General features: G+C 33.1%; 1 protein-coding gene across 2 annotated transcripts in view; it reads left to right on the top strand.

Annotated features, from left to right (window-relative positions):
* PolD2 (DNA polymerase delta subunit 2) overlaps positions 1 to 19218 on the top strand; it is a 43455-nt gene extending 24237 nt beyond the window's left edge. Inside the window, exons 8-10 of one of the 2 annotated variants that reach the window (XM_069845432.1) lie at positions 2532 to 2633; positions 6650 to 6811; positions 17168 to 19218. In XM_069845432.1, coding sequence (XP_069701533.1) covers positions 2532 to 2633; positions 6650 to 6795 — 248 coding nt within the window. In that variant the 3' untranslated portion in view covers positions 6796 to 6811; positions 17168 to 19218. Of the gene's footprint in view, positions 1 to 2531; positions 2634 to 6649; positions 6812 to 10111; positions 11052 to 17167 lie in introns of those variants that run through there. The other variant, XM_069845431.1, reaches the window with a different exon arrangement.
* The last annotated feature ends 687 nt before the right edge of the window (positions 19219 to 19905 follow it).

Raw genomic sequence — 19905 nt, 5'->3', positions numbered from 1 at the left:
CTTTTCGTGGAGATTGTTTTTTAGTAATATGTACTGTAACGGTGAAAACAATCCCGTCTCTTCACAGTAATAGCACTGACACCATGCACTTCAGCAAGCACAACAAAGACAAGAAGTGACTGATGCTGTAAGTTCTGAATTGTGTTGGTTCGTGGCTACGCCCATCATTGAATGTGAGTGGTTCTCACAAAGGGTGGGAATTAGCAGACGAACAGGCATGCAACTTAGTGTAGATGCAGGGAGGGAGGCTCACGTGATCTACTCCATTAACAGCAGATAGTGAGGCAGCAGCGTTGCCAAGTCATTGACTCTTAAAAAATTTTATTTTACACATTGAATTGAAATGCATTTAGTTTTGCATTAGTTGAGATTTAAACAAATATTTAAGAACAATTTTTAATATAAAAATACAGTAATCATATAATAACTGTTGTGACTGTGAAAATTTAATGTTCAGTGTGGAAAAACATTAAATGGAGATGGCCTAAAATCGGGGTTCTATTGTAATTTAAAATGTTTTAAGTAGATTTACGAGGTTCTCACTGGTGCATCTAAACCATTTTACTTTATATTTAAGTTATTTTTATAACATTTAATATCTATATACTGTATATAATTTGAACTAGTAATGGAAATTACGGAAAAATGGCCGAACGGATTTTAATGAATGACACATCATTTTGAAGCTTGCCATCCAAGGATTTTCAGAAAAATAGTAACTTTCAGTGAAGTGTTAGTTTTACTACATAATTTTCCTATTTTCCAAAATCCATCTTTCGTCAGTTTTGAGAACCAATTGCATATCAAAATAAAACAAAAAATACATTACAATAAACAATAGGCTATTACACGAAGGCCGACCTGTAGGATTGCAGACATATTTAGAGTTCAAATTCAATTGGTTATTACAAACTTCAAGACTTACTAAAATAATTTACAGGTCTGATTCTGTAGTGTGTAATTTTCTGAGTACAGCTGTATATTGGACATTAAAATCTACAAAACTTAAGGTGGTTTGATGACATTATTACCATTAGAAATGAAATATTATTAATATTATAGTTAATGCCATGATGTGACTATTTTTCATTAATCATACATATTAATGCTATATTGATGATATGAAAGTGAAACATTTTGGGGTTATCTAAGTAGATATAGAGAATATCTTAAATTAGATCTTCATTTCTATAATTTACTGAGTGGCGGCTATTATATATATGAACTGTTCAGAGCAGAAGTGTGGAAGTCAATTTTGACTTACACCACTTTTGCTCTGAAAGGCTCAAATAAATAATATACAAAATGCAATTCCTACTTTCTCTCTGTTTTTTTTTTCTCTTTCTCAATCTCTCTGTTCTTCGTATATACATTTACAGGCAAAATATATATTCATGTCATTTAATTTGTATAATAACGACCGAATCATTAGCCTAGTTTATATGAGCTGTTCAGAGCTCATATATATGCTCTGAACGTCTCATATATATGTAAAACTACAAAACTTGCGTAATATAATAATATTGTTATTAAAAAATCAAATATTTTTATAGTTATTAATCAAGTGGGGTTGGGTCTCCTTCGTGTACTTAATGGTGGTGTGGTGTAGATATTTTTATAGTTATTAATCAAGTGGGGTTGGGTCTTCTTCGTGTACTTAATGGCAGTGTGGTGTAGATATTTTTATAGTTATTAATCAAGTGGGGTTGGGGTCTTCTTCGTGTACTTAATGGCGGTGTGGTGTAGATATTTTTATAGTTATTAATCAAGTGGGGTTGGGTCTTCTTCGTGTACTTAATGGCAGTGTGGTGTAGATATTTATATGCATCAGTCTCTTCAATATTGGCTCGAGAGAGCGCAAAAATTACAGTTTCTAAGGAAAGACCAAAAGATATTACTTACTGATAAAATAAGGGGCCTACAAAATTTTGTAGTCTCCCAATCATTTCAGCAAGATCTCTTAGCAGGATAAAATAATTTTACCCTATACATTTCAAGCTCTACATGCAGCAGCTATAGGCTACCAAGATGCTATGTCTGTTGTTCGAAAGCATAGGCAAACCTGATTTTTTTTTTTAACTTTTCACCTACAATCCACAATGACCTGAAATAGCTATTGCTTTACTCCCACATGAAAAACCCACTGATCGTCCTAACATTGTTACTTGCGTTTTCGCATTGAAACTAAAAAAATTGAAGGTGGATAGGTTCAAGAAAAAGTATTTGGCATAAAAAAACCATTCAGAGGAAGTATGTTTCATTGTTATAAAAGCAAATAACTTTCCAAATGTCTGGTATTCTTCATTGAAAATAAATGTGAAAAATTTTTATTTGAACGTCTAATGGACTTCGTTTGCAGCATTTGCTGCACAAGCCACTAGTTGAATATAATTTGATACAGAAATTTTGAATCAATTAGGAAGGGATGAAGACAATAAAATAAGAGATCTAAGAATGTACCAGTTTCAAAAGAACTTGAAACGTGGTGCTGAAGGTGATGACAGTAATTAAGAAAAAGTTTTATTTTTCAGCTTGTTTCCCATATTATCAGGAGGACCCATTCATTATTACTGAGTATCCAGACATCTTCTTTGCAGGAAACCAGCCTAACTTCCAGACAAAATTATATACAGGTTGGTACTGATCAAATAGACCTTTTTAATGTTACATCATAATATTATTAAGTACCGGTATAAAGAAATATTTTTATGTTACAAAGAATTGCTACAGAAAACATGTTGCAGTCTATGTTTTCGACATCTCTTATACCAATATATACATTTGAAATGTTAGAATTCATACTAGAAAAGAAAGTGATTTACCTATTTTAGTCTAATGGTTTTTCCTGAAGATTTTTCTCATTGGAGAAAGTAGCATGATATTGCAAAAAATATTCTTCTACAAATGGGTGGAAAGACAGCATTTCCGACAAGAAAACTGGCAGTGAAAGTAAATTTTCCTGCATTTAGTGTGTGAAAAATATTTTCTGCAAGCTTTCTAATAAATGCATCTGCACAAGAACATTTTATTTTAATTAACACTTATAATATTATAATATATATTGTATAGTGATTTACACTGAGAGAGGAACATAGGTTAAGGGTGTTTGAGAATAAGGTGCTTAGGAAAATATTTGGGGCTAAGCGGGATGAAGTTACAGGAGAATGGAGAAAGTTACACAACACAGAACTGCACGCATTGTATTCTTCACCTGACATAATTAGGAACTTGAAATCCAGACGTTTGAGATGGGCAGGGCATGTAGCACGTATGGGCGAATCCAGAAATGCATATAGAGTGTTAGTTGGGAGACCGGGGGGGAAAAGACCTTTAGGGAGGCCGAGACGTAGATGGGAGGATAATATTAAAATGGATTTGAGGGAGGTGGGGTATGATGATAGAGACTGGCTTAATCTTGCACAGGATAGGGACCGATGGCGGGCTTATGTGAGGGCGGCAATGAACCTTCGGGTTCCTTAAAAGCCATTTGTAAGTAAGTAAGTAAGTAGTGATTTACAAATAAATTATTATTCGTGATTAATGTTAATATGTGTGTGTAGCCAATGCCTACCCACTTCACTTGCTTGATTCGGTTTCCGCATATTGCAGATAGATGGCAGGATTGTGACCCTTTTTTCAAGTTGCAAGCCATGCTATGCATGATGTGTATCTGTGGAGAGTTATGTCGTTTAGTAGAGTGAGTGTATGTGTTCGTGTAAGTGTAGTGGTAGGGAATGGGTGAGAATGATGATGATGAGGAAGGGAGAAGGGAAAACCCAGTTCCGGCATGTAGTCTACTCTTGTCGAATAGAACCAAGGAGGCCGCCAGGCTTAACATTCCCGTCTGATGGATGAATCACTATCAGTAGTGACTTATGCCTTCACTTCATATGCACTGCAGAGAGATTTGGGATTTAATTCGGGCATACTGGTGCACGATCTAGTGATTAGAAGTAGTGCACTGCCATCTCTCCTAATCCCAATGTATACATTTTGCACGAAAATTTCTGACCTTGCTGGGAATCGAACTCAGGCTGGCTAGTATGTAAGCAGACACGCTACCACAGAGCTAACTCAGCAGACTCAAGGTTAATATTAATAATAATTGTATAATTGTAAATTTGTTGGGTTCGTTTTCATCACCAGAAACCATTATTTTTGACGCAGATTATTCAAACTGTAACTACAGAATTATATTTCCTACTTATTATTTCCTTATTGTCTTTGGAGACAATTAATATTAGGTACCCTCCACAAAACTGGCTTCATTTATACACCGACGGATCCTTAATCTTCAGGAACAAGGTGCAGGTGTTACATGCTGTCTCTTCTCACTTTATAGATCTCTTGGATATGGAACAAGTTTTGATGGAGAAATCATTGCAATAAGTGAAAGTCTCAGGAATCTTCTATGCCACATCAATAAATTTAAGAATGCAGTTATATTGTCGGACTTCAAAACAGCTATTCTATCAATAGTCTCTAGATACACACCTTCATCTCAAACAGCAGACATAACTAAAATGCTCTCTCAATAAAAGAATTGTATTCCAATGGATACCATCCCATTGTGGAATCCTGGGAAACGAGAATGCAGATGCTTTAGCAAAGAAGGGCAGCACTACTACTTACAGACCTGTTACTAAATCTACATATTACTCTGTGAAAAGATTTATTAAATCTACATACTTAGACTTCAACAAACAAAATTTGATAACACAAGCTCAAGGGAAAAAATAGAACTCTCTGCATCATAATCCACAGTTAATTCCCAATTTACCACGAAAATCGTCTGTAGCTGCATTTAGATTGGCAACAGGCCATGACTGTTTGGCCAAACACCTGCGTAGTATTGGAATATATCAGTCCCCTAACTGCTCATTGTGCAACTCAAACCAAGAAATGGATTCAGAATACCTCAAAATCTGTGCTTCAGTGGCTGGCCATGATAATATCTTTGGAAAATATTGGAGTGCAAGAGGTCAGATGACTTTATTGTCAAATGCCTGGGATTAGAAAACAACAACAACATATTTCCTACTTAAAAAACAAGAACTCTTGTTTCCATGATCAATACACTATTGTTCCCACGAGGTCCACCTTCTGGAAACATATTTTACAGTATACACATTTCGAGATAAAATGTGAAGACTGTAATTTTGATATGTATAAATTTTTGTGCGAGATCGTGCGTATTTGCTTGTTTTCTGCACAGAACCAATATGTGGTAAGTGTGAAATACCACATTCAGTATTCCCAACGTAACATACATAACAATTTCCCTCTTCTTACCGCTTAAGCGCGACATTCATTTTACTGCTTTAGGCTTTTAACATATTATTTTTAGAGACGTTTAACATAGTAATAATTATAAATTGGAAACTTACCACTGCAATTTCACCTAAATTGCAATGTTAATTATTGTTTTTAAATATTTGCAAAAATTAAGTAAAGTCTACTACTCCACGAAACTTATTGCATTCCTGATACAAGTAACATTAAGGAAGCCGTGAAAAAATCAACAAGATTCCAGTTGCTGATGTTATTACTGCAATATGTTATATAAATAATATTGTTAAAATATTAAAATGAAAAATAAATCATTACATAACCTTACCGTTTGTTTTAAGTTCGGGGGAAAAAAAGACAGACGTATATCACGGTCTGCTGGAGTATAGTAAACACAGAAAACATTTTATAGCAACAATGTTGAAGAAAGATATTTTGGTGTTCCGAAGTTGCCGTCATTAAACAGAAACCAACATGGAGATTTCATTGCAACTAATTAGAAATTCGTCTTTCAGGTATGTAATAAACGATCTTCGCACAAAATAATGTACGATACACGAGCGGTATTTTTGTTTTCATGTTCTCGGAAATTAAAAAAGCTCAACTACGTTTCGCTTTTTCAATTTTTTCCTCGACCATGAAAACGTCAACATACCGCTCTTGTAACGTATATTACTATTCCCTGATCTGTTTAATTCTGTTACTTTTGTAGAAGAAATAACATGTTACACACTTGCGGAAATGGAAATTGCAAAATTCGTGTGATTAGAGCATGAGTGAAGCAGTAGAGCCCTTTTCTGCACTTGTATTACTCATCATCATCATCATCATCCAACCAAGTATAAGGACAAAGACTGTGTTTGATGGTAGGTTTTCTTGGGGTATTTCCATTTCCTCTACCGGCATTCCATCATTGCTCCATTAATTGTCATCATACGGTGTTACGTAGTTCGTCTCCTATGCTGCACCAAGGCCAATGCTTTCATGGCGTCTGAAAGAACTACATGTTTAGCACGTCAGCCACTAGATGAAAAACGCAAATCAAGTACCTGTCATTAGTTAAAAAGAAAGAAATTATTTGAAGTGGCTTTTCGACACTAGGAAAGTAAGAGGGAGAGGGAGAGTAAGAAATTAAATTGCACACTGGTATTGCAGGATCAGTTTCTCTTTTCATTGCAGTGAATATTTAATTTGAAGTCATACTAAATAATAAATAAGTTTATTTTGGAATGTAATGTAAACTAATATTTTATATTATCAGATTCAGAAGAATATACTAAATAGGGAGAACAAATACTGAACCGAAGAATTTCAATATAACATTGATTTCTTTGTTCGTAACATATTTGAATATTTTCAGGTGACCAGGGGCAGAAAGTGCGGCTCATCTGCATACCAGCATTTTCGAAGTCTTGTTCGTGTGTTGTTGTCAATCTGAAAAACTTGGACTGCTATCCTGTGTGCTTTGGTGCTGCAGAACCTAAAAGCCCAATGCCGGATAAATGAACTGGACTGCTCTGAAGTAAGTTGGCTGACAGCAAAATAGAATTAACAGAATGTAACTAACTATAGTCCCTAAAACTCAGATTGCCTGAAACGAAATCTTTATTTCTTTCATTTTGAAAGAAAAGTTTTCTTTAAAGTGAGGAAGCAATTCTTACAGTACTTATTTCTCATCATTGGAGTGATATAATACATAACAATGTACAACGATTTCTTAAGATTGCTGTAAATACCGTAGTTGTATTAACACTTTAGATACATTATTTTAAATAAAAGAATTATATTGTTTGAATATTCTGTTAATGGAATTTACAGAGTATCCCAAATTGATGTATACACATTTTGAAACACTATTTCTCAGCAATGAGATGAGACAGAAATACAATTTTTGCGGTTTTGTATTCCTTAAGCCCGTACATGTTCAAAATGGCCCCCTTCCGCCACAGTACGCTCCCAACAACGATGTATAACAGAGCGACATACCAACTGGATTGTTGCTAATGGAATATTATTACAGGCATGTTCAATCTGAACTCTCAGTTCCTCCAGTGTTTGTGGCTTTTGGCATACACTGTGTCCTTAAGAGCTCCCCATAGGTAGAAGTCTGGAGGAGTTAAATCCAGAGATCGAGGCAGAAACTCGCAACACTTCCTCTTCATCCTATCATCTCTGATTGAGTGTGCGATCGAGAAAATTCTTCACATTGACATGAAAGTAGCTGGAGCCCTGTCTTGTTGAAAGTAAAACCCATTTTCATTCTCAAAGAGGTCATTAAGATGTGGAATCATGGTTTCCAACATTTGCAGGTAGTTCTCACCCATGACAGTCCCTTCGAAGAAGTACTGCTGAATTATCCCTCTGGAAGACAGACCACACCATACTGTTAGTCTGGAAGATTGAAGGCCTTTTCTTGAAAGTTTATTGTGCCATTAAGTTTAAATGTGGCTTCATCTGACCAAACAATTAAGTCTTAAAAATCTTCCCTTTCATCAAACATGTTCAAGAACCACTCACAAAATTCCAGTAACATATCTGGGTCATCCTCATTTAGTGCATGGACAAGTCTTGGAATGTAAGGCTTTCATTTTTGAGCTCGCAAAATTCGATGGACACTGGTTTACTGGAGCTGGAGCATACCAATCTTGCGAGAACATTGCATCATTGACTTCTTTGGGGATTGTGCAAAAGCCTGCATGACTGCATCAACACTCTCGTTATCGGTGGAACTTCTCTTCCGCACCGTTCTTTCAACACATCTTGCACTGTTCTGTCAAGTTCAAATTTGTCTCGGATTTTTGTGTTAGTTAACCTTGTTGGTTGTTGTGTTCCAAATTCAACCCTCCAACGTTGTTGAACCTCAACAACAGTTTCCACTTTCCAATAATATTTCAGTATCCACTTAACATTCATTGAATGATAATTGCACCACCATGCTTGTTTATAAACAGATGAACATGTGTCCATGCTTTCCACTGCCTTCTGAATAATAAAAAACGCAAAAATCGTATTTCTGTATCATTTCTTTGCTATGAAATAGTATTTCAAAGAATGTATACATCAATTTGGGACAATCTGTATACCATTTTTATACTTTTATGAAGTAATTTGCTAGGAGACGTTACATATATACCACTTTTACACTAAACCTGGAGTAGTTATTTAAGCAAGTAATCGAAAGTGCTTCTAAAGTCTTTGGTCCAGGATAATTTATTTGAATCCAATGAAGATAAGTTATTTTTTGAGTTTGTGTCGCAAATATTATAAATTGTCGACTGATTCTCAACAAAGAGTGCATGTGGCAGGATCAAATAATCGAAAATGATCTGAACAACAAACACTCCAGTAACACTGCAGAACTACAACTACTAGTACTATAAACTGTGAAACCTAAAATAAAATACATATAAGATTTTCGTAACGAAATAACACCTAATTAATAATTCTCCATATGTCATAAACTAAAAAACAGGAATATTTTAAGTAATAATATGAAGTGGTTACACTTTGCTGACCCTCACCTTAACTAAGTAAGCAAATTAACATATGCTGTTTCTGCTGTGAAGTTATCAGCATCATAGCCTAAGGAAGTATACATGCTACTAATTATATCGATGTAAAGTAATCTATTTTTATTATTTTGGTCCATGGTAAAATACGAATTTTTACTCCATTTGTATTGTATTTTTGGTCCTGTCGCCTTTGAGGAAAGTACTTGTCATTTATTCATAGATTTATGCCCAGTTTCTGGTACACCTCAGTTAACCCTTAAATTTGCAAAACTTCATTTCTCACACTAGTTTATTAAACTGTGTCAGACTGTAAAGAAAACTATCACAATGTCCATATTTTATATGTTGTGCATTATTATAGTATTGTGAAATTTTAATTTTCCTACCAATTTTTTTCTATTCTATTAAAATTATGGCATATAGCCTATTAACCTGTTGTATCCTATAGGATACATTGCCAATTTAATGGCTAACTCTCACTTACTTTACTGCTCTTATAATTTAACTGCACTGATAGCTTTCATGAGTTTCTTGAGTAGATTCATCAGCGCTTGTAACTAACAGGTCAGTAACTTCATGTTTAGTATCTGTTGTCGTCCATAGATGTCTCCACTACTATTTTATTAGTAATTTTTTAGTTTTGTATAGTTCTGTTTGCAGAAGTTTTTTGTAGTAACATAGCTGATAGGTAGATAGTGAGCTCAGTAGTAAGTGCAAGATTTTTCAACTGAACCTTGTGATAGATGATAGTGTAAATATACACATTCATCTCAATTTTAATATGATTAAAAAAGCAATAATTGTTAGTATTTTGTGTGATCATTGAGATAGTACTTAATGCTACTGGAGAGAGGGCCAGATGTAATTTCTACTACAAAACAGAAACTGTAGTCAACTGTTACGGCTATGGCAGCCTTATTGATGTAAATGTAAAAATTTTGTTTATTCGTCCATATGAATGCTTTCATTTAAGTGTTCAAATGGACTTGTTGGAGCTTGAAGCACTATTGGCATTTGTAGAGTATCCAAAAGAATAAAATATTCCTTGTCTGATAACATTGAATCTACAGTTGATAAGGAAGACGAAGCTGAAGATGATTAGAAATTGTCTTTACAAACACACTGTTATCCTAATATGTCATAAAAAGTAGAACATTTACCATAAGTTATGCTATTCGAGACAGGAGTAAGCTATGTGCTGGCATCGGATTTTCCCCTCTTTCTCTTCCTCACCATTATCATCCTCACCATTCCCTACATTACATTTACACATACTCTCTCACCCTAGTACACGACATAACTCTTCACAGATACACATCATGCATAACGTGGCCCTCCGAAGTGGTGTGCAACTTGAAAATGGGTCACAGTCCTGCCATCTATGCACAGTTTGCAGAACCCGAATACGGAAGTGAAGTGAGTAAGCATTACACACACACATAAATTAAACATTAAAATGCTAAAACTATATCAGTGATTTAGTAAATCCAAGTAATCTTCTACATGCATCCTATGCTTGGATATTGGCTTCCTTAATTACAGTGTGAGAAAACGAAGTGTAACCCCAAATTTTTCGTTATGTCCCTTAGTCTCTCTAGGTTCTGCAATGTTATTTCAGTTAATAAAATAGACTGAAATCGAATTTATGAAAGTTAAAAATATGTATGTGGAATGTACTAATGGAAATAAAAGATATTCTGATTTTAGATGTAAGATGATATTCACTATACTGTACATTCAACTTAAAGCACCTTTCGAAATTTAGTTTTAAGCATATAAAATAGTTTCATTGTAGATTTCATTGCAACTTATATATTCTCATTAGAGACATAAATGTGTTACTCTTTTGATTTCATACAACAAAATGTTCGTTTCTGTAAGCTAAGAATGATTAGCTTCGTAATATTTAACTTCTAATAAATCTTTGCATTTTTGCAAAAAATGGGATACCATGTGATATTTTGATCACAATTGCATGATTATGCAACAGTGTAGTGCACTTAACAGTAGTTATTTTCATCTTACAAGTGAGACAGTTGATTTATATGAGTACTGAAATAAATTTTATAGTATATAATATTATTAAAATAAAGTTGTAAGATACATTGCACCATTTTTATGTTACTGAACTTCAGAATGTGTGGAAAGATAAGAGAAATGCAGTGGATTTCTGTGGTTAAATTTAATAACACGAATTTTTTAAGTGTAACTTGCTGTTATATTAATAAATAGATTGAAAATTATAGAGAAGTATGACAGACATTTTCTTTCTTTAGAATTACTTACCATCTATCCCATCCCATCTGTCATGACTCATGACACTACAGTCTTTTCTCTGCTTCAGCCTCTCTCCCATTGAATACTTCCTTTCTGGGTCTGTTAGACATGAACAGGGATGTCAAAGTGCCTGTACTGCGTGCTCACACTACAGGCAATACAATCCAACAAGATTCACTTTTCGGCAATATAAAGTACAATCATCACTTTTAAGGAAGTGCTGTGTGGGTTCTTGAGATCACACAGTACAGGCGCTTTTATATCCTTGGACATGAACATCAGGTGGCATATGTAGGATTACTTTCTGGGCTGGGGGGGATTTCAATAAGAATTTTGTACATGTTTATAAAATTATATATTTTATATGTTCTTGATGTACTTGAATCCCAACAAAGACCTTGAACTTCTTACTATGGTATTGTTTCTGTACTTTTAGATTCACTCTCATGTTGTTTGAGTATGGTATGTGAAGCACAACATTATTTGTGGAAAACAATAATGAAATTAACATCTTTTCATGAAGACTGCTTTAATACTGTACACTTGATCAAAATGAAAGTGGCCGGTTTCTTGAGCAGTGAAAATTTTCTAAGTCCCTTCAGGTGATCACACAGTTCACTATCGTAAACCTCCGTGCACCGCTTTAGTTAACTCCATATTAAAAGGTGTTGATTTGGGTTACCTCCACAGGATGCTTCAAATCTCCGTAGAGAATTTTTTGTTTTTTCCTTTTTTTTTATTATTTTACAACTCCTTTTAGTGCAATATAATCAAATAATTTTGCTTATGATTCTGTGGTGTTCGGGTAAAGGGGTATGTCATTTTTTTGTCCAGGTGGAATTTTGTTCCCCAGATGAATACACAAGTTAAATTATACAAGTGGGTGTGCAAAAATCAAAGAATACAAGCAGTTGATGTGTTTTATTTGTGTAGAAAATTATTTGCAATAAGGGTTCCAAGTTTAATTTTCACTTATTTCCGAACTCATTTTTGTGACTTATCTCCCTTTACCCAAACACCACAGAATTCATGTTACAGATAATTACAAAATTGGCGAAAATTTGTGGTTATAATTCCAGGATATATTTTGTCATCAGAATTATGGTTTTTCTTCTTGTTTACAATTACTACGTTTAGGCCCTGATGATTATGGATTTAGGTTAGTATAATAATCATATTCCCTGTAGCACAACTTGCAAATTAATTATTGCCAATTATTTAAACGTCAACATATATACTGAATGTTCCTTAGGCAATAGAGTGCAAAGCAGCAGGGATTAATGAAATAATTAACATAGCATTTTAATATGAAAGCCCCTAATTGTTGTCTTTAGTGTTACTTCTATCTAGCACCAAAAGTTTCTATTAACACGAAAAAAATAATAAAACTAAGGATAAAAAATGACGAAAACCTGTTACATTTTCACTGATGCATTTAAAAGGCAACAAGAAAAAAGTTTAGTAACTCCACGAAGATTTGAACTCACAACCTCACGAATTCTTAGCTAACTTCTTCCAGTTATGCTAAGAGTGTTACTGGAGTCAGAATGGCATTATAACGAGCAATGGTCGTACTCCACTTGAGAATCTGTTATACAGTATAACTTATAGTGTTTTTGTTATAATATTCACTGTTTAAACACACTGAACAATCTGTCTGTTTTAAATCTCGTATATGAATTATTTTCTCAGAAGATTTTAGTGATTAATAGTTGTGTTCCCCATTATAACTACTAGAAGAATATACGCAATCTTTTGAACAAAGCTGGCTGTCCCGAGCACTCACGGAAATACCCGATTCGAACTTAGTCTCTCAGACGCCGGCCACTTTCATTTTGACCAGTGTAGATAATTATTTGGAACACATTACATTAATGGGTATTGAAAGAAATGTTAAATCTAAGTAAATTAATTAAACAAGAACTGAATAGTAGATTGAAATAATACACTGACACCATTACAATCTAACATAAGAAAAAAATCAGACTCTGATATTATTAAGATATATGAGAACAAATTTTTAATAATCAAAAAGCAATAACTAAATATAAGGCAGGAAGTATACAACGAATATCAGATTGAAGTACAGTAAAATCCCTCATATCCGGCACCCACTTAACTGGAAATTCCAAAACAACGGCACTTTTGACTTTTGACTGGGCCAAAAAAAAAAAAGTTTAAATCTGTCACATTGCCACAGTATGGGCCCATCAGTTTTGCCACATTAGGAAATTCGCACGAGCTTTCATTTTCAGTGAATATTCGAAGCTAAAATTAGTGTAATATTTGTGTTGTGTGATGTGTTTTAATAAAGAAAATCTACACAGTTTTTATGTTTAATTATATTCGAGCCATCAGTGTTGCCACTCTAGGAAGTTCGCATAAATTTTCATTTTCAGTAACTACCATATTCGAACCTAAAATTAGTGTATTATTTGTGTTGTGTGATATGTTTTAATAAGGGAAATCTACACAGTTTTATGTTTATTTAATTGTCTTCGGGCTGTCAGTGTTGCGACATTAGGAAATTTGCACGAACTTTCGTTTTCAGTGAATATTCAAACCTAAAATTAGTGTATTGTTTATGTTGTGTGATGTGTTTTAATAAAGAAAATCCACACAGTTTTTAATGTTTATTTAGTTATGTTCGGACTGTCAGTGTTGCCACATTAGGAAGTTCGCACAAACTTTAATTTTCAGTGAATATTCGAACCTAAAATTGGTGTATTATTTATGTTGTTTGATATGTTTTAATAATGAAAATCCACACAGCTTTTATGTTTATTCAGTTATGAGCAAGTGATAGGGAAACAAACTTCATATGGCTGCAGTTTCAACATTTGGCACCATGAAATACCAACTTTTTTTTTGGTAGTTATCCGGCAAAATCTCTTATCCGTAACTAGTTTGGTCTCTTAGGTGCCGGATAAGAGGGATTCTATTGTAATTGTAAATATTTTCAATATTCATGTAACTTTGATGAAGGTAATTCAACTTAAGATCATTAATTTTGTTTCTATCTTTCTTTTTTTTTTTTTGACTCGGGGGGGGGGGGGAGGGGGGATTTTATCCCTAACTCTCCCCTCTTGGTGCACCACTAAAGAACATAAGATTTATTTAATACAGTAAATGAAATAGCTACGAACATGAAGTCCACTATTTTCATTAATAGTTAAATTTGGCAACAGTACCATTCTTAGCACTTAAAAACAAAAAACTTTTGTAATGTTGTACCGACTTCATAGAGATTATAATTAATATGGTGTCATGGCTATTTTCTGTTTTCGAAGTTGGGTGTGTTAAAGAAGAAAATAAGTTATTAAAAAATTTCATTTAGTCTATGGAATATTTTCACTTTGGAACTTGCTACTGAGAAAACAAAATTTTGTTCACTGCTCCCAAAGTTTGGTGCTCTGAAAGTGTGTGTGTGGGTGTAACTGTCGTTGAGACAAGTCTGCACTTGACTAGAGATTGGTGAAGTGCTCTTCTGTGAGTCAAGTTTCCATTGTGTGGGAAATAAACTGTGTGAAGTAGTTTGGAAAAGAAAAGGAAACAAGGTGGGGATGTGAGTCAAAGAAAGAGGAAAAAAAAGAAAATAAAGTCGCAAAGAATGGAAGTTATTTTGGAGCAGAGTGATTTCATTCTTACTTCGTTTCAGGTGTTTACTTTTTCAAGTGTTGATTTCCCATTGTTTGCAGAATGAAAAGGTCAGGAGCTTTACTGTTCCCAGATCCAAAACCCATTTTGTGTACGATGATTTCATTTGGCATTTTGCTATTCTATTTCACTCAATTTCGTGTGGAAATGAGTGGTTACTGTTGTGTAAAATGGTTTTTGACACAATTTATCTTCAAATAAAATCAATAGGTTTCATGAAAATAGTTAAAAAGGAATATAATTCGCAAGGTGACAAATAAATTGAAATGTGAAAAATGTGCAATGAGAAAGCATTTTGTCAAATTCGTGAAAGTCGTTTTTTTCAGCTGCATATGATGTAAGTAACAGTGTAGTATGAATGATAAGTTTATTATGATATTGAACTCCAAATTCATCAAATGTAGTTACTTACTACATAAAAAACTGGAGTTTTCTAACTAGTTTTGCTTATGAAAAATAGGCCTTTTCTGAACACAGTGAAAGTTACTTCGTTGCATGTATCATGGCCTGCTGTATTATATTACAGTACAACCTCGATTCTCTGTTTTAATGGATGTTCATAGTGAACAATTAATATAAAAAAAACGGATAATCTATGTTATGAATTTTATGGGCTTAAATCTATCTGATGTCATTTAAGATACTTCAAATAGTTTATTATTTTTTCTGCACTTGCTTACAACTAATATTGTTTTTTTATGTCCTTAAATTAGAAATTACATACTGTATAAAAAATTGGAGTTTTCTGACTAGTTTTGCTTATGAAAAGTAGACCTTTTCTGAACACCGTGAAAGTTACTTCATTGCATGTTTCATGACCTGCTGTATTATATTACAGTACAACCTCGATTCTCCATTTTAATGGATGTACATAGTGAAAAATTAATTAAAACAAAATGGATAATATGTGTTATGAAGTCCACACCTGTGGAGTAACGGTCAGCGCGTCTGGCCGCGAAACCAGGTGACCCGGGTTCGATTCCCGGTCAGGGCAAGTTACATGGTTAAGGTTTTTTCTGGAGTTTTCCCTCAACCCAATACGAGTAAATGCTGGGTAACTTTCGGTGCTGGACCTCGGACTCATTTCACCGGCATTATCACTTTCATCTCATTCAGATGCTAAATAACCTGAGATGTTGATACAGCGTCATAAAATAACCCAATAAAATAAAATGTGTTATGGATTTTATGGACTTAAATCTATCTGATGCCATCTAAGATACTTCAAATAGTTTATTATTTGTCTGCACTTCCTTACAACTAATATTGTTTTTTATGTCCTAAAATTAAAAATTATTAAATATACTAATAAGTGAATGTGAAGTGATAAAGATGGTAAAAGTGTTTATAATTTTGACAGAACCGAACGAAAATGTTATTATGCACGCAGCAAAGTTACATGCTCATGGTAGGCACAATTCAGAAAGTGATTTTAAGTCATTACTGTGCACTGCTTAAAAATTACTTTCCCTGTTTAGGTGATGGATAGTGTGCAGAGCGGTTAATTGAGGGATGTATAATAAAGGTTCTACTGCATTTCACTTGTAACCATAGAAATAGAATACCATTAATATTAAAAATCGATCCTTGATTTTCTGTAATTTACTGGAAAGTCTGTTCTCTTAAGACATCATAGATAGGCCTTTATTTTTATTATGAAATTAGAATAAATTTCTTATAGAAAATATGTCTTTTTATTTTAGTAATAAATAAAATTATGTATGAAACTTGTTTTTTTTTTTGCATTCGTGTAATTTAGCACTTGATTATGGATCATGCTAAGAATCTTGTATATGAGTTACATGAATAACTATTGATTTCATAATTCCTTATTTTTTAAAATATCGAACTGTAGTACTTATGACTTTTTCCAAAGTTGTGTTTGAACAATTGGTTTGATTTTTGTGTAAATTATTAAGCTCTTCGTAAATCCTTTCATAAGCTATGTAATATTGCAGGAAATTATACTTACTTGAACTTCAGGAAGCAAAATTAATTTAGCACCTACTTTCGTGCCAATCTCATATGTAAGAACTATTCCATGGTGGGAGTTACCACTTTTGCCATTTCTCTACCTGCACGTTTTTCTTCTGTCTTTAGTTTGGAAAGGTATGGGAATACACTATTCACAAATGTTTTCAAACGAAACAAACATGTTATTCATGACACATGTAATATATTTTTTTATTGTTTTTGACACGGAAGCACTTTTTAAAACTTTTCCTTACATAATTCTTTTATGTATATAGGTATTAAGTACATCTTTAAACATTAGATATTCCAAAAATAAACATTTAGCTATAATATATGTTTTTTTAGTAGAATTGTCTGTACACACTGTCATCACTTTTCTGCAGTTATTTACAATGAAAACACAGGAAAACTGCTCACAAATTGGCACTAGGTAAAGTCGCTCTCTTGTTGTCTTTCAGATAGTTTGATTTGTTGGGTTGCCACCAGTATGTGCAAACTGTTTTAGTCTTCAGAGATCCAGTAGGCTGCTTGATTTATGAGGATTGTAAGTGTATGTATTACTACTCTTATTAAACGAGTTCTGGTAACTTATAGGTAACATTATTACATACATTGTGTAGTATTATTTATAAAAATTCAAGAATTGGAATACTGTAACTTAACTTTCATAACAAAATGTTACTTCAGTTTCTCTCTTTCAAGTATAGGATATAACTTAAGAAAGACAAATAATTATAAAAAGCCGAGATTCTCTTATTAATTTTATTTGAAGTATGGTACCATAAAATGCAGGTTAAAATTACAATTTTCGGCATTACCTAAAAGCATGGGTTACAGAAGGAATCTTAATGTGTATGCCTTGTTAATTTTGAAAGCCAAATTATGTATGCATTTGTGAAGATCGTACCAAAATATGATAGTTTTTCCCTGTCAGTTGCATTGTAATATATAGACTTTCTACTGCACTGATTGGGAAGAATATAATTGTTTCAAAATTTAGGAAGTCTAATGTGTGTTTTTGGAAGGAGAATAAAAGGTATTCCTGGTTTGAATGTTTATTTTCATATTATAATATATTATAAAACGTTATTTGAAATTAAATATTATGTTATAGCTTTTTCATGAAGTAAACAGTTTTAATAAAATATTACATTCTCTACCACAAAGAAATAGTGATAGAGACTTAAAATACCATAGTGTCATCCCCTAACTTACTCGAAGATAATAAAACCAAATTCCAATAAAATATTATCATGAAAATTAATAACAAAACGTCTTCTTAAATAGGAAAACAGTAGAAGTGTGATTTTACGTCATTGTAGAGTCCATTACTTAACACAAATATTATCATCAAGTAAGTACAAAAAGATAGTAAAAGCCTGAATAAGACTTTTGATTTCTTGAAATCACTTCTATTTTAATTTATAGAAGTGTTCCAAATTTTTACCAGAACTATAATGTTGGATTTTCACATACTTCTCATATGTGGTACAGTTATTTTCTTCTGATTCTGATGGTCATTTAATGTATACCCTAGAATTTTCGTGAATAGTTCAGTATTTTTACACTGAGAAGTGGTGGAATGACTTTTTGTAGTTATGTATTTCAACTTACAATTCAGTATATAAATTTAATTATGTATGTCAGTTTTCCAACTGTAGTCATATTTCATTTAGCACAAATGATAAAGAAAAATTATGATATAATTTTTTTCAACTTATATAAGTCTGAATCTGTCAAACGTTGATGTGTTTCTTTCAGACGAAGAATTTGATTTAATCCAGTATGAGCAACTGTGTATAATTGAATTCACTGTATGAAATAGCAAGCCTTAATGTCTTTTTACTCTTCTATTATATGTTTTTTTAGTAATCTTCTGTCGTCAAAGTCAAATTCAAGAAGTTTGGGTCATTGTCCATTTATAAATTAGACCTCGTTCTGAGTACATCTACTTACGAAATTGAATGGAGGTATAGTATCACAATACAGCAATAAAAATGTAGGAGTCACAGTATTTTCCTTATTTGAAAGAGAAGAAACTGCTTCAGCATCAGTTCATAATTAGAAACAGGAAAAACAAGAAAGAAAAGCTACTGAAATAAGTGACTCTCAAAATAAAAGACAGTGCTTGTCAAATCACATTTTCTTTGCTAACATTTTCAGTTGTTACGATAACTTCTGCAGTTTTTTTATATTATTATTACCTTGGAAACACCACTACGAACAGTATGTACAAGGGGATGATCACTTGACCAGACGACAGGTTGGACGTTTCATGAGATGTATGTATGAGCCACTGTTAAAAAAATCACAAATTTTTCCTGTTTCCTTTCCATTCTTAATACAATTAAGTACAATATTTGAACATATATATTTTCCACCTTTTCAAGCAGCTCTGTATAATATTAATAAAGAAATATTTCACTAGTTACATTTTCTTTTACATCTTTATTGACCTATATAATCTTTGTATGCTCTCTAAGGCTACGGTTTAATTTCTTGACACTCATGATATGGCAGTCAAAATAAGTTCAAATTTCTGATTACAATATGTAATTTATTTTAATATGTGATTGCATTTAAATATGTTGTATTGATAAGAAATTTACATACATTCATACTGTTGTTACATTGTCGCACATACATACTCAGTACACATAATATTCCTATTGAGTTTCGCACTACAAGGTACAAGTTCAATCACCAAGAAGGACACGTGATGAATGTGTAATAATAAAATGCTTGCACTCTATAGTCAGTCACTGTCGTTTTTTAGTATAATGAATTAAAATATGCTGAAATGATGGTACGAGAGCAAGTCAAAAAGTAAGGTCCCAAATTGCAGCTCAGTTTGCTATGGCGGCCACTTCAGTAATAAGTTGGTTTGGCTGGTTGCGACCTTAGCAAGACAGTTATATACATGTAAATGCAATTTGCATTGCTAACATAATCTTCACTCACCTGTTGTGTTTGTTGCAGTCTGTGCAGCCCTATGAAGAATATTGCAAATTTATCACATTGTTTGTGAAAGCAACTTTTTTCCTAAAGTGAATTTTAAATTTAAGCCAAATGATGGAAAATGCTGAAAGCATTTCATAATTTTTGTTGGTAAATTTTAGTGTTATAACTGTATTCAGGGCTAATGTATGCTGTACGCTACTTATTCCTAAGTCTAACTCAGGTTGACGTATTTAAT

Source organism: Periplaneta americana, chromosome 14, assembly GCF_040183065.1.
Source record: "Periplaneta americana isolate PAMFEO1 chromosome 14, P.americana_PAMFEO1_priV1, whole genome shotgun sequence".
Lineage (NCBI taxonomy): Eukaryota > Metazoa > Arthropoda > Insecta > Blattodea > Blattidae > Periplaneta > Periplaneta americana.
This window is presented reverse-complemented; position numbering and strand designations above follow the sequence as displayed.